General features: G+C 40.2%; 1 protein-coding gene across 9 annotated transcripts in view; it reads left to right on the top strand.

Moving 5' to 3' along the window:
- LOC108602749 (mediator of RNA polymerase II transcription subunit 15) overlaps positions 1-14,179 on the top strand; it is a 37,635-nt gene that overhangs the window by 5,661 nt on the left and 17,795 nt on the right. For 3 of the 9 annotated variants that reach the window (XM_017990914.1, XM_017990913.1, XM_017990909.1), the window contains exon 1: positions 13,948-14,076. In XM_017990914.1, coding sequence (XP_017846403.1) covers positions 14,045-14,076 — 32 coding nt within the window. In that variant the 5' untranslated portion in view covers positions 13,948-14,044. Of the gene's footprint in view, positions 1-8,109; positions 8,161-13,922; positions 14,077-14,179 lie in introns of those variants that run through there. The other 6 variants (XM_017990911.1, XM_017990912.2, XM_017990910.1 and 3 more) reach the window with 5 other exon arrangements.

Genomic DNA, 14,179 nt, shown 5'->3' with positions numbered 1-14,179 from the left:
CTATTTGTACTTTTTATTTCTTTTCATTGTATTTTCTTATTGTTGTGTGTTTTATTGTTGTTGTGTTCATATTTAGCCAGACCATTTCATTTTGTGTGCTGTGCTTTTCTTTGGGCCGCAGCCGCGTCTACAAAAATCCGAGCTTGGCCTAAAAACTGCTTATTAAATTTAATGACAGCACGTTTGCTTGCGAAAAGCGTTTCGAGCTCTATTTTTTTTATGGCAAGCGTAAGTTATAGTTTGTTTTTTTCAAGCTTCAGTTTTTTATTTGTCTGGCGTAGTTTATTGTTGCTCGAGGTGCAGAGGTTATAATAATGGCACAAACTTAGCAATTCATTAACAGCTGAACAAAAATAGTTTTATTAAAAAATTATATTGTAAAAAATGCGCAAATATTTTAATAATCAGCAAGTGAAAGTAATAAAAAGAAAATATATTTAAATTAATGCAACGTTAAAAGGGCCGAACTCACCCGCGGGTAATATGTGCAGGTAATTTGCAATCTCCAACTATCTAGAGACACGCTAGTGAGCCAGCCAGGTTATTATTCAACTGGTTGGGGGCTTGAAATTTTATGGCGCACTCGTTGAACTTGCAACTGCAAAAGCGCAAAAAGTGAAATTTGCTTTCGACTCGAGAGAGCGAGAGACTGCACTTTATGGCCAAGTTAATGAACTAAGCCAAAGTGTTGCAAATCTTGCAGTTAACAGGAAGTCAGTTTGTAACATTAGCACACTTGCCTTTCAAATTCAAAGCGAAGCAAAGCAAAGCAACAACATGTTAATTTCTTCTGGTTTCCCAGCGGCGTCAACTTTATGAAATGAATACATTTCCAGCAGCAGCAGCAGCAGCAGCAGCAACAACATGCGGAAGGGGTCAGAAATTAGTTGGCCAACAAACTGTCTATAGTCGCTTACACACACAATTACAAGCGAGTCCAAGTCGCCTCGCGTGCAGTCGAGCATTACACCTGTTAGCAATTAAAAGCCAAGACTTGGCCACTTGGCTTAGAAGTTGATGCAGCAGCAGCAGCAGCAGCAGCTGGCCGATGACCTCGCCCTTTGCCTTTGCCTAACACGCCTAATTAACTTTCTTTTGACAACACTCATGCGGTTGAGCAAGCCGCTGCTCAGTTTCATTTTCAAAATTAGCATAACTCAAATGTGACTGTAACTATAGATCAGCGCCCAGCTCACATCGCTGGGCCATAAATTATGCAAACTCCAGACGCGTTGCTTTCATTTTAAGAGTGTAAGCCTGCTGGGAATGTGTGTTCGTCATAAAATCAAGAGTTGAGCGGAAATCAACATTGATATGATGTGAGAGAGGCTTGAATGCTTAAGTTTCAAGTCATTGTTATGACATTTGAAGAACTGTTTGAGCTGCTTAACAGCTTGGCCTAAATAGCAGACGGACAAACAGTTTAGTTGGCTATACAAAATTATAATATAGAATTTATTTATTTAGTTACGCAATTGATTGTTATGCAAATTAATATGAGGCCAACGATTCGACAGTTAAATTATATTCTAGCTAAGAATTTGATAAGCAATTTTGCATTATTGGTTGTAGGTGATCTAAATAGACAAATCTTTAGATCAGATATGCAATATATTGCATTAATAATTCTTTGCAGCAATTCTTGGCTTTAAATTTATCCTTTGGCAGATGATAACATTGCATTGTCTACTGTGTCATAAAAATTAAATAAACTTTACTTTAATGTATTAAAATATTGCTGATGCGTCATTTTAATTTAACGCTTAGTTAGCTGCCAGCTTTAATTAATATAAAATGTGATTTATTGATTATATTTTTTTTCATTATGTGCAGTAACCTGCATTTGCATTAACCTCGAGGCTGCTGCACTTGCAACGAGAGTAAAATGTGCCAATTGTTTTTGCTTGCAATTTTTATTATATATATATATAGTATGTATAGCATATGGAACAAGAACAGGCTAAACAAGAGACACGACCACTTTAACACGCAGCGTTGGCCAAGCGTGCAACAGCCAGCGGCATTCACGTTCCCCACAGTCTATTGTTGCAGCAGCAGCAGCTCGTGCTTTAAGCGAGAACAGCAAGCAGATAGAACAATGTGGACTGGAGTGTGTGGAGTGGAGTGTGGAGTGGAGTAAAGCGAAAAGTAAAGCAGATCAACAATGCAATGAGCGCAACTGGCTGCCTTATTGAGAGATTTCGATTTCAATGCAAGGCGGATGTGCGTTTTAATTGCAACATGAGGCAGCATGGTCAACTATAATTCATAGCTGCCAGCTCGACTTACACTGTGCAGCAAAAACGCATTAATTGAAATAGAAGTTTAGAATTTGAAAAATTTGTGTTTATCAAGCAAAGTTGAAAGTTATCAAACAATTAAACACTTTTGGCTAAAAGTTTATAAATAAGCAATAAAGCCTTACATTGCCAAAATTTAATTATAAATAAATTATAAACAAAAGGAAATTTTAAAAATTTTAAATGCTATGCATACTTTTTGTTTAATTTCAATTGCATATGCATATCCACTTTTGCTGTCTAGTTGCAAGCAACTTGAAGGTCAAGCGCTTATTGCAATTGCTACAAATCAAGTGAAAATCAATGAAAATTGAAAGGCTGCTGTGTTGCAGCTGCTGCTGCTGCCTTGTTGCTGGTTCATTGCTCGTACACTTGACACTGACACTGCCAATTGGCAAATGCTTAGGTAGCTACAGTTGCAATTGCAATTGCTCACACTTGTTCACTTTCACTCACTCTCAGCGTCTCAGCGTTGAGCGTCTTTGGCAGATTGGCTTTTGTTTGCGGGCCAATGCGTCGTATGCTTGATCGAAAGCGTGAAGCCAAAGTTTAATTGAAACTGCTCGCGCGCACGTTTGTAATTGGCCACATTGAATGCATGATGACTTTCAAAGTTGCTGGCCACCATTTGAAAGCCATTTGGGGTCCACCGAAAAGCTGCTGCAACTTTTTCTTTTACTTCATAAACTTTTGTGCCACACACACACACACACACACACACACACAAAATGTAAACTTCAGATGTGCACAAGTTTTGCTAAGCAGCTGCAACTTTAACTTGGCCCAAAGCAAAACGCACGCAGCTTGCTCGTGTGTGTGTGTGTGTGTGTGTGTGTCTGTCTCTGGGCGTGTCTGTGCCTTTGGGGCGTGGCATGGCGCGACGCTTGTCATAAATTGGGTCACCAAATATGTACAATTAGTTGTTGTTGTTGTTTGCTTGCTACAAAATGCAGCACACATTGATTTTTGGGCTTTAAATAAAAAAAAGAAAACTTGTTTGCTGGGCCTTGGCTTAAAGTCACGTCTTTCGCTTTTTTTCGAAAGAGTTTCATAACAAGTTTAGGCGCTTAAATATAAAAAACCCTTTAGCACACATGGGCATGCCATAAATACAGACACTGTATGCTCAGCGACTTTCCAAAGCAGAGATTTTCATTTTCACAGCATTTGTGTGTGTCCCACACTCCAAATGGGATTTGAGACTTGAGCAGGCGTTGAAGTTTGATCGATTCTGATGCAGCCGGCAACCAAACACCAAACACCAAACACTTGCAGCAATTTGTAACAGTTGCGGTTGAATTGACCGTTCAGAGGGTGTAGTAGGCCTTCGATTGATACACTCCGTACACTCCGTTGCTGCTTCGTTGGGCGCACATAAAGCGTAGGGCGGAGCGTGTCGCTTGGTTAAATGTCGGAACTTGTTTGTGGTTGAATTTCGGGGTTGAGCATTCGTCGCTGGGCATTATTGAGTTGTTTTGTTATGAGACTGCAACATTATTAAAATCTAGCTGAGTTGAGTTGAGTTCAGCAGCTGACATTTAACATACTTAGCTTATCAGCTTGGCACAGTTTGGTAGCCACTGATAAGCGCCGCAGCATGTTGCAAGACATTGTAATTGGTTTCGTTGCTGGCTGCTTTTACTTTTGCCTGTCAACTGCAATTTTTATGTTTGCAATGTGATTTTGCTTTGTCTGTCTCTGGCAGTCGAAAAATGCTGATGCAAGTGAAAGAAACTAGCCGCAAGTCTCTGACACTTATTACCGCGACTGCCAAGACTTTGCTGACTGCATTAATGTAATTCGAAGCGCGCTGCTGATCGAGCATTAAATTGCCTAATGAAGCGTGGCCCATTGCAAACTGCAGAGCAACAACAGCAACAGCAACAACTGAAACTGGCTGGCCAAGTCTAAATTGCAAAATTTTCAAGCTGCAGCGCTTGTTAGCATTGATCTCAGGCATTGATTTAAGCAGCAGCAGCAGCAGGTGCAACAGCAACAGTCGCAGTCTATAAATTGTGCAAGTCTAGTTGGCTGACTTTTTGCATATTACGTATGCGCCATGTTGTCGCCGCTTAAAGCTTAAACTGAATAAAATAAATAAAGCCATTGAAATGGAAAGCAATAAACTGGCACAGCAGCCATAGCCAGAGCACAAAAAATACAAAAAGCAGCTAATTGCAAATGCAATATTCTATACGGAGCGTGTGTGATTGCCACTCGACGTGGCTGCCAAGTTGATGGCATTTTCGCGAGTGTTACGCGACTTTGAGCGCTATAATTGTGCGCTTTCGTTTACAAATATATATAAGCGACAACAACAGCAGCAGCAGTAGCTATAGCAGCAGCAGCAGCAACAACAACTAGACGACATGCAACAGTGCACAGTCGTTTAACATTTAGCAGTGCTGAAAACGCCAGACAAAAGCATAAAGTACAGATTGCTATAGTGAGCATTAAATACTCTATGGCTACTATATATGATAAATTAAACAATATAAAATGCAGGCTGCAGCGATAATAATATAAAATTGTACTCCACTCATAGTAAATTTTCAGATTGTTTTAAAAGTAATTTCTGCATCGCGCTTGTAAATTTAATATAAATTTTTAAAATTTTATTTAATTCGTGGGTGACCTTGAGCTTAAAATGAAACTGATCCTCTGCTGTTTGGAAATGATTTGAAATACTATTTATTTATTTTAATTGCAGCCTAGAATTAAATTCTATGGTATAATTGGTATAGCCATAGCAACAAAGGCCTTTGAAATACTGTCGCACATTTTATTTGAAATACTGTCGCACATTATTTTTAAGCTGCCAAGCTGGCTGAATTATTTTAACACATTTTTCAATACATATATATTTTTAATTATTTTTAAAATGAAGTTCTTAGCTAATGCGCTTGCTTTTTGTTTAGTGTGCGCAAAGACAATTAACAGGTGTAATTTGCTATGAATTGGAGTGGAAATGCGTAGGTAAAAATATGATATAATCATATAAACAGCGAATGGGCGTGTTGGGCCGCGTGTTCAGGCAAATGGAACTGACAACAAATTCAAATTCAAGATCAAGTTCAAGTGCAGCAAGTTGCATGCAGCACATGATGTGAATGTTACCCCCAAAACGTTGCTTAGCTTTAAGCTTATAGGGGTGGCAAGTTATCTATCAAATTGCCAAGCGCAATGCGCGAAATCATGATGGGAAACTTGCAATTGGCATTTTCACAACTGCGAAGCCAGCGCCAGGTTAAATGGCAGCCAAGAGACATTAAAGCAGACAGAAGACAAGAAAAAGAAGAAGAAGAAGCAGAAGAAAAACCTTGATGCGCTTGGCAATTTGCCAAAGAAAACTTAAAGCAGCGCCAGTGGAAATCAACTTTTGACCCACTTTGCTTTGTTGTGTGGTGCATAATGTGAAAATGATGTTGCTGGTGATTGATGCCAAGCAACAGCAACAGCAACAACAAACATAAGTTAACCGCAAATCAGCGACAAATCAATTGCAATTGCAATGGGAATTTGAATTTGTGCAGCGCGAGTAAAAATCGAATGGCAAACGGAAGTTAAGCTGCAATTTAAGCATTTAACGCTGCAGGCTAAAACACACACAAACACACACACACATACAGTTAGATAGACAGTAAATGTCAAATGCGCAAATGGCTGCTGCTGCGGTTCGCGTTTTTGCGTCTTCTTGAGCAGACGTGACTTTTGCATTCGCCTTGACGCTTTGGTAAACTCTTTAGGCGCTTGCCACGTTGTTAAGTGTGTCAACGGCAGAGGCTGTGAACTCAACTCAGCTCAGCAGGGCACTGAGGCATATTTCACGCATAGCTGCTTACATATGCACTTAATTATGCATTAGACAGCTGCATTGACAGCAGTTCATTGAACTGCCAGCCAGCTCCACCAGTGTGTGGTGGAGAGTTTTGGTTAAGCCAAGTGCTGGTGGCGGTCAGCTTCATTAAAGTGAACGACAAACAATTGCAGGCGCCAGCCACGTGGCTTCAGCTACACTTGGCGCTGTAATTGGCAAACCAGCGAGCGCGCTTCAATGAACCAGAGACCAGAGCGTGCAGCAATTGGAGGTGAGTGAGGCGCATGTGGCTGCAATGAATTGAATTGAATTTAGTGCGCGACTAACCGCTCAATACACACTCATGTGTGTCTGTGTGTGTATTGCCTACATATGTGGGCAGGCTGTCGCTGTTGTTGTTGGCAATTGATTTCGTTTTTGGTCTCGCCCGCATGTCCAACAACATTGTCTCTGTCAAGCGGCTACTCTCGAGACAGCACGCTCCAGTGCACTGCACAACAGCCAAGAGCAACAGCTAAAGCGACTGTGAGTGCGAGTGCGAGTGAGCAATGTCCTGGGCGCTGCACGAGCGCCTTGTTTATTGAATTTGGGCGCTTTTGTGTGCGCCACTGCAATTCATTGCCCCCAAGCTTCAGCTCAGTGTGTGAAACTGACTGCGACTGCAATTGAGGATGTAATTTTTGCATGTCTCCGGCATTAAATTTGCGCCTCGTTGTCTCTCTGTCTGTCTGTTTGTCTGTTTGTCTGTATGTGTGTGTGTGTGTACTTTGGGCAATTAGGGCTATGACATTCCGCTCTAAATCTCCTGCACACTTTGCTAATTGTTTTCAATTGCAAATGCAGCATACAGTGGCTAACATTGCTAACTATTTTGCTTGAAGCAAACACAAGTCAAATTATAGCTTATGTTAATTTTAAAATGGCTTAATGATATATGCCAAATGCCCACTGTAAATGCCTAATTGCAGTTTGATGGGGTGAGCTTAATTAGTTTTGAGTGCTTATGTTAAATTGCAAAATTGTTTGTCAGTTGCTTGTCAGCCTCTAATCGAATTATCTGCGCATGTAACAAGCTCCGCTGTCGAGATTAAATTTTAATGCAAACATAACAAACTATTGGCCCATGGCAAAAGTTTTGTGCAAATATGCAGCTCAATAAACTCACATAACTTGCTGCACTGAGAGAAATTCGATGAATTAATAAATAAAATATGCTATTTATGTTGAAACTAAAGCTCAATTAACAGAGTTAAAGCAAACCCAAAGTGAGCCAAATAAATTTCTAAAATTCCTAAAGTGCAATAAAGGTATAAACATAGATAAATATTTATGCAATGGCTAAGGCTTCACGAATAAATAATATTTAGAAATAAATTTAAAAGGTGTGTATTATAAAACCAAAATGAGTTTCTAATTTCTAAAACTCCCAAAGTGCAATCTAAATAAATATTTATGCTAACAAACTATTTAAAGAATAATTTTGAAAGGTGTGTTCAAAGCTGAATGTATCGAAAATTCAAAACGAAATGAGTTTCTAATTTCTAAAATTCCCAAAGTGCAGCTGGATTCCCATTCAATTGAATTGAAATATCAGTGCAAACCCTTTTTACATTGTGTGGTAGCCCAAAAGTAATTTTGACTTCATGTGCGGCGTGTTTTTGAAGCGCGTGTTTTTGTCGTCGCTGCACGTGACCTGAGTGCACAAAATTTCTACTACGCACACACATGTACACCCATGTGTGTGTGTATTGTTTCATGTTTTGCATTTGCGTGCAACGATTTGTATGTAAGTGGCAACCAAGTTGGCTCTTGTGCTCTGCCTTTTGCCCATATAGGTAAATCTATATGTCTCTGTCAGTCTTGTTGTTGTTTCTGTTGCTATTGTGTGTTATAGGCTTTTAATTGACATACGCGTTGGCTACACGATTTCTCAGTCCCAAGCCTACTACAGCTGCATACTAATTCCATTTGTCTATCTCTTGCTATTTGCAGCGGACAGTTGAAGATGCGGAGTATTGAGTAAAGCAAGTCTAAAGTCTAAAGGTGAGTTTCAACTATTAGTTGTAGTTTATTTAAGTTAATTGCTGCCACATGCGCGACTAATCATATGCTAAATGGATAGAGAGACACAAGTTATTGATACTGACGCAGATTTTATGGCAAGCGGCGATAATAAAATCATTTATATATTTTAGTTTTCGCAATTTATAAGCTGCCGGCATTGTGAGCGCTCTTTCAATTAAATATAAAAGCTTTATTAAGCTTACACTCAAGCTATTGAGCCAACATAGCGTATGCGCAATATTATGCAACTTTTATGCCAACCCATGCAAAGCTTTTGGCAGTCAAAGCTTACGCTCAAAGCAAAAGCTTACGCTCCGACTTTCGGCCTGAGTGTCCTTTCGTATGAAAATTTTCTGCAGTCTCCTTACAAACTTCGCCAGCGACGGCCGCCCCGCAACGTTAAGCGCACGTTTGGGCCCCAACGCACGCGTGTGTTTGGTGTAGCAGCAGCAAAAAAATAAAAGAAAGAAACAAAATAGTAGCAAAAGTTGAAATCAAAAAGAGAAGACACTTTTGTGGGCTGGGCGTGCGGCAGTCGCTCGTGTTGTTGTGCTGAGTGGGCGGCGGTGGGCTGGGCTGGGCTGTTAGCTTTAACGGCACTGCGCAGCAGAACGCGAATAATAAAAGTAAAATGAAAATGAATTAGAAAATTGTGTGAGAGCGCGTTGTGTTATATAAAGCGACAAGAAGTTGTTCAAATCAAAAAAATAAAAAATGAAAAGCAGCAAGAAATGTAAAAAAAAATAGAAATTATGCTGAAATGTGCAAATGTGGCAGCTACTTTACTTATATGTTGATGAGCCAGAGTGTTAACTTTAGCTTTCAATTGTTGTTTTTGTTGTTTTTGTTGTTGTTATACACACATGCGCTTATATTATGTAAATTATTATGTGTTGGAGCAGCGTCTCAAGCTTCGTCAGATTGCCGAGGCACGAGACCACGAGTCCTGCGGCTAGCACTAGCGTGTATACTAACTAAAGTTTAGCGCCTGCTGCTGCTGCTGCGAGTGAAAGCGTCGCTCACCTTGTGAGGCATAGGCCTGAGTCTGAGTGTTAGTCTGACTCTGACTCTGGCGCTGTTGTTGAAATTTACTTTAGCGTTTATTTTTGTGTGCTGTGCGTCTTCAAGTGTCTACACCTGTAAATCCTGCAGCGCTAGCATTTGCTTTTAAAGCAATTTATTATGCCACACACACACACGCACACATGTCTAGCATATAATGAATAAGTTATGCTCAACATTTGCATATCAAGCCGACATTCGCCTTAGCCTGAACGTTGCAACGCATTAAAACGTTTTTATTTATTTATTAGTGCAACTTTTAGCTAAATTGCAAATCAACGCATTTAATTGACATTTGATGCATGCCAATTTATCTTTGTTTAGCTCTAATTGAAAACGAAAACAACTTTCTTTTGCATTCGTGCAGATTGCAGCTTCATTTAATGCGCTTACTCCATGGCCATGGCCTAATGTAATTGCTCAACTATTTTGCCATTAGGCATCATCATGTGTCTGTCTGTCAGTCATTTGGATATTCATAATTTCATAATGGCCTTGCCTAATTTTAGCATTTTCTCTCTCTAGTTCTGCCTGCAATTTGACTGTTGGTGGTCTGCATTCCATTCTATTTATATTTCTACTTGCTTGGCATTTATTTCGCTCAGAGCTTAGTGCTCAGGTAGCTGCTGATAATTGCCAAACTCATTATGCACTGCACTTGCTGTATGTTGTGCCACACACACAAGCTGCTTTTGTTGGCAAAGCCAAATATTGCTGGTAAAAGTTTGAGTTAAACTGTTTGGCAGAGAGCGACAGAGAGAGAGAGTTTGCCAAACTCACCGGGACATAGACGCAACTTCAACTTTAACTTTCAACATAAACTTCTAAGCCCAAAGTCAAGCAGTCAAAGTGCAGCTGGGCGCATGATATGCCCATTGGCAATGGCAGCGAGGGCGTATACGTAATATATCAAACAAGCCATGTGCTAATGAAAATTCACACACACACGTGCATTTGCATTTAAAATTGCGAGATTTGCAGCTTAAAATTTATGTAGACACAACAGCTGCAGCTACACTGAAAGTTTTTGTCGGTCTTATACGCAGCTTAATCAATAACAATTTACACACACACACACACACACACACACATGCAGCTATATGTATATAGTATTTATTTGTATGTAATAAAAGCAAACAATAGCGCAGAGAAATGCCAAATGGAAGCAAAGCAAATGGCACATAAAAATAACGATATATTGCAGCCTGTCAAACGCACGTGGGTGGCTACGAAAGTATAAAGTATAAAGCATAAAAAAACTATGCAATATATAAATATAAATATTGCTTTGAAATATAGTTTTTAGTTAAAGTATTCAGCTGGTTAAACTTAGCTGCAAATATTTATTTTATTTGCGTGCGCAATCAGTTGGAACTACGCTCGCAATTTGGGGTTTGGTTTTGCTACAAAGCTGTCCAAACAAATATAAAGCATAAACAAAAGCAATACACACACACAGGAGCACACAGGCACACATACATAGACACGGACGCAAAACTTTAGCGACAACTATTAGAGGAAAATATTTTTGCTTGCCTTTTGTGCTCGTTTTGTGCCGCAAAAATGTGAAGAGCGGGTGAGAGTGAAGAGAGAGAGCAAGAGAGTGAGAGAGTGGGCGTGATACCGTTATAAACATGGCACACATCCTGCAGGCATACAAGGCATAGTCGAGTGGCTTTTGTGCTGCCCGAAAAAAAAACAAAACAGAAAACAAAAAACGGAAATGGGTAACAGCCAGCAAACGAACGTTGTGTGGTAGCAACTGCTGCTGGCCCAACTGACAGCATGTCCTTTGTGTGTGTGTGTGTGTATGTGTATTTAAATTGGTATGCAACATGAATGACAGCCCGCCGTCGCTCATGTAGCGCTGATAGATAAAGTCCTGGCACCTGCAGCTTTGCTCGTTCTTTTTTTGCTTGTTCACTTCTGGCGGCTGCAAATGAATGCGAGCATTAGAGCAAACGAGGCACCCAGAGCGGTGTTAACAGAAATCCCGCTTCAGGGCCGGCAGCCATGTCAGCCATGCGATGTCATTTTAGCCAACAACAGCTGCTGCTGCTGCGGCTGCTGCTGCGGTTGCAGCATCAATGACTTATTCAGCTTCCTTCAGACTGTTTAGTCAATTTACCTGCCAATACTTATGCATGCGCATGTCTGTGTGTGCCTGTGTGTGTGTGTGTAGTCAATAATCACCTAAGCTCTAATAGCTTGTCGTGTCTAGGCGCACGTAGGCGAAGGCAGGCCAATCAGCATGGCAGCGACACAATGACAAAAGTGAAAGCAACAAAATCTTCAGCATCAAGTGTCGTTCACTATGACAGACACACACACACACACACAGACAGACAGATACATGCATGTGTAGCTATCTCTGTTTGGTTTGCTTGTCATGAATATTTATGTTTGCTGTTTGGGGTTTTGTTTGCTTGCTCGCTTTTTTTTTTGTTGCCAACTAGCAGGCGGCGTCGCTAAAAATTCCAAGTGCACTGTTGACCAAATCAAGTGTGCAAAGTTTCAATTGCAATGTGGCAGTTGCCACCACATGAATATGCGCTAATCAACTAAATGCCGGAGACAGAGAGAGCGAAACTAATCAATAAACAGCAGTTGGTAGCTTTGATTTATGCAGCTTTTAATAGCCCACAATTGTTGTTTAAATTAATAATTTATAGCGCAGGCAATAAGCAAATGGCGTGCCAAATGGTTTGTTGCAAAATATTATGCAACACTTTTGCCCCAATAAGTATGCTATGACCCAAAGGGCACACACACACACAGCTCGTTGACAACTCATCAAAGCGTCTGTCAGTCGTTCGTTCAGTCGGCATAGTGAAGCAGGCAAGGTCATGTAGCTTCGCTCTAGCCCCAGCGGGCACTCAAGAAAATGCTAAAAAGTAAAAAGGTTTTTGCCTTTGTAGTTGCTGCTGCTGCTTTTGCTTTTTATTGTGTGTGTGTGTGTGTTTGTCACACTTTTGTGCTGCTGCTGCTGCTGTTGCTTATTGATTTTCTCTTTTTTTCGGGCTGTTTGTCTTCCGTTTTCACTTGAAATCAGCCTGTGATGAGTGCTTGTAATTGCACTCAAGTCTTAACAAGCTGTGCTGAGTGTCCGTCTGTCTGGTCTGGCCTGGGCCACACCCCTCTCTCAGTTCCGTAGGCGTAACAGCGCAATAATAATTAAGTTGGCCCAACTACTTGCCACTGTGACCAGACCCCGCTGCGGGCTACTTGAGCCTTTTATGCCGCCTTCGAGTGGCATTCCTGCACCACTTGGCTGTCATCAGCTAATGACGTCATGAGCTGAGCCGCAGTCACAGCCATTGCCATTGCATGCGCGGCAGCAGTTTAAGCATTTTTTAATGCTGCCAAATCACAGCCCAAATAACAGTTATTACACTCACATATACATGGCTGTTTATTTTTGGGGCTGTGCTATTTTTAGCGTGAGCCAGACATTAGCCTGGACAACATGACGTATGCGTAATGATAATTGTATAAAAGCCAGTCAATTATAAAATTTGTCTAGTTGGACAGCTGACATTTGCCTAACTCAACTACAAAGCGCATAAATATTTGATTATTGCTATAATAATGTCAATTCATTTGCACGCAAATATTAGTTACTGCTTTTATTTATATGCGCATAACTTTGGTCTCGTTCGCTCTCTCGCTCTCGCTCTCGCTCTCGCTCTCGCTCTCGCTCTCGCTTTGGCTAGACAATTTATACGCTTGTTGTTAAATCATCATCGATTTTTTATTGTTGCTTTTGTGCTTGTTGTGTGTATAATTTATTTGTGCGTTTGTTGCTTTCGGTCACGTCCGTGCAGCGTTAATTGAAAGCCATACAATATAGTCTATATAGCAATTATAAAATCCGCTACGTTCGCAACTCAAAGCCTAATGCGCTAGGATTTGCCATTTCAACAGCGCAAAGTGTGTGCGAGAGCTGCTTGCTTAGCTTGGGATCAATTGTTTATTTATTGCGCAACATTTTCAACGGGATTCTGTACGCTGCCAAGTTGTCTTGGCTCTATCTAAAGCGCCTGTCTGTATGCAATATTTATGTAAACTCGTTTGCCGTAAATCAATTGTCATTTGCCTGCTGCCATTTATAATTCATTTAGCAAATGCATTCAAAAATAACTTATGTCACACACAAACACACACAGAGGCAGAGAGACACACACACACACATGCATAACAAATGAGTTTTATTGCATTTGCGTTCATTTAATTGGTGGACAGCAATAAATGCATTTGCTTCATAACTTTGTTATCAATGGCGACTCATCTGTCACACACACACACACACACATGCATACTGCATGCATTTTAAGCTTAATTGGGTTGGACTGGCTGCATAATGAAGAATTTCGTGCGATATGGCGCAATGTAATGCGAACAAACATATGAAGGCCCCAATGTCAATGTATATTTTTAAAATATGTGCAGACACAAATATTTCAATAACAATTGCGCGCTGGCTGTGGCTGGGGCTGCATAAAAATAGCAAATTATTTGTTTAAATTTGAATACGCCGCGTGCTCATGCGATTTTCTCTGCGCTGCGCTCAATACAAATTTAAATTATTTCTATGCTACAGTTTTCAATGCTATTAAAACACACACACATATCAAAAGCTTAAAAACAAAGCAAATAAAAGTTTGCGCAACATTTCAATCTGCAATTAAAAAATGCGCGTGAGCAGTGTAATTGAGTTTTCGCACCCAATAAAATTGTAATAAAAAACAAAAGCAAAACAAGTGCGTACAACTAATTAAATTATTAACAACAAATAGTAAACATGTTTGGCTGCATTTATCAACTTTGGGATTGGTAAGTAACTAACTGGGATAGGCATATGTTAACTTTAAGTTGCTTTAACTATTTTTAAACTGTGGCACTCAATCAATTAGCTTCAATTAGGCTTGAGCTCGAG

This window comes from Drosophila busckii, chromosome 3R (genome assembly GCF_011750605.1).
Source record: "Drosophila busckii strain San Diego stock center, stock number 13000-0081.31 chromosome 3R, ASM1175060v1, whole genome shotgun sequence".
Lineage (NCBI taxonomy): Eukaryota > Metazoa > Arthropoda > Insecta > Diptera > Drosophilidae > Drosophila > Drosophila busckii.
Note: the sequence above shows the minus strand (reverse complement) of the source record. Positions and strands in the feature narration are given on the sequence as shown.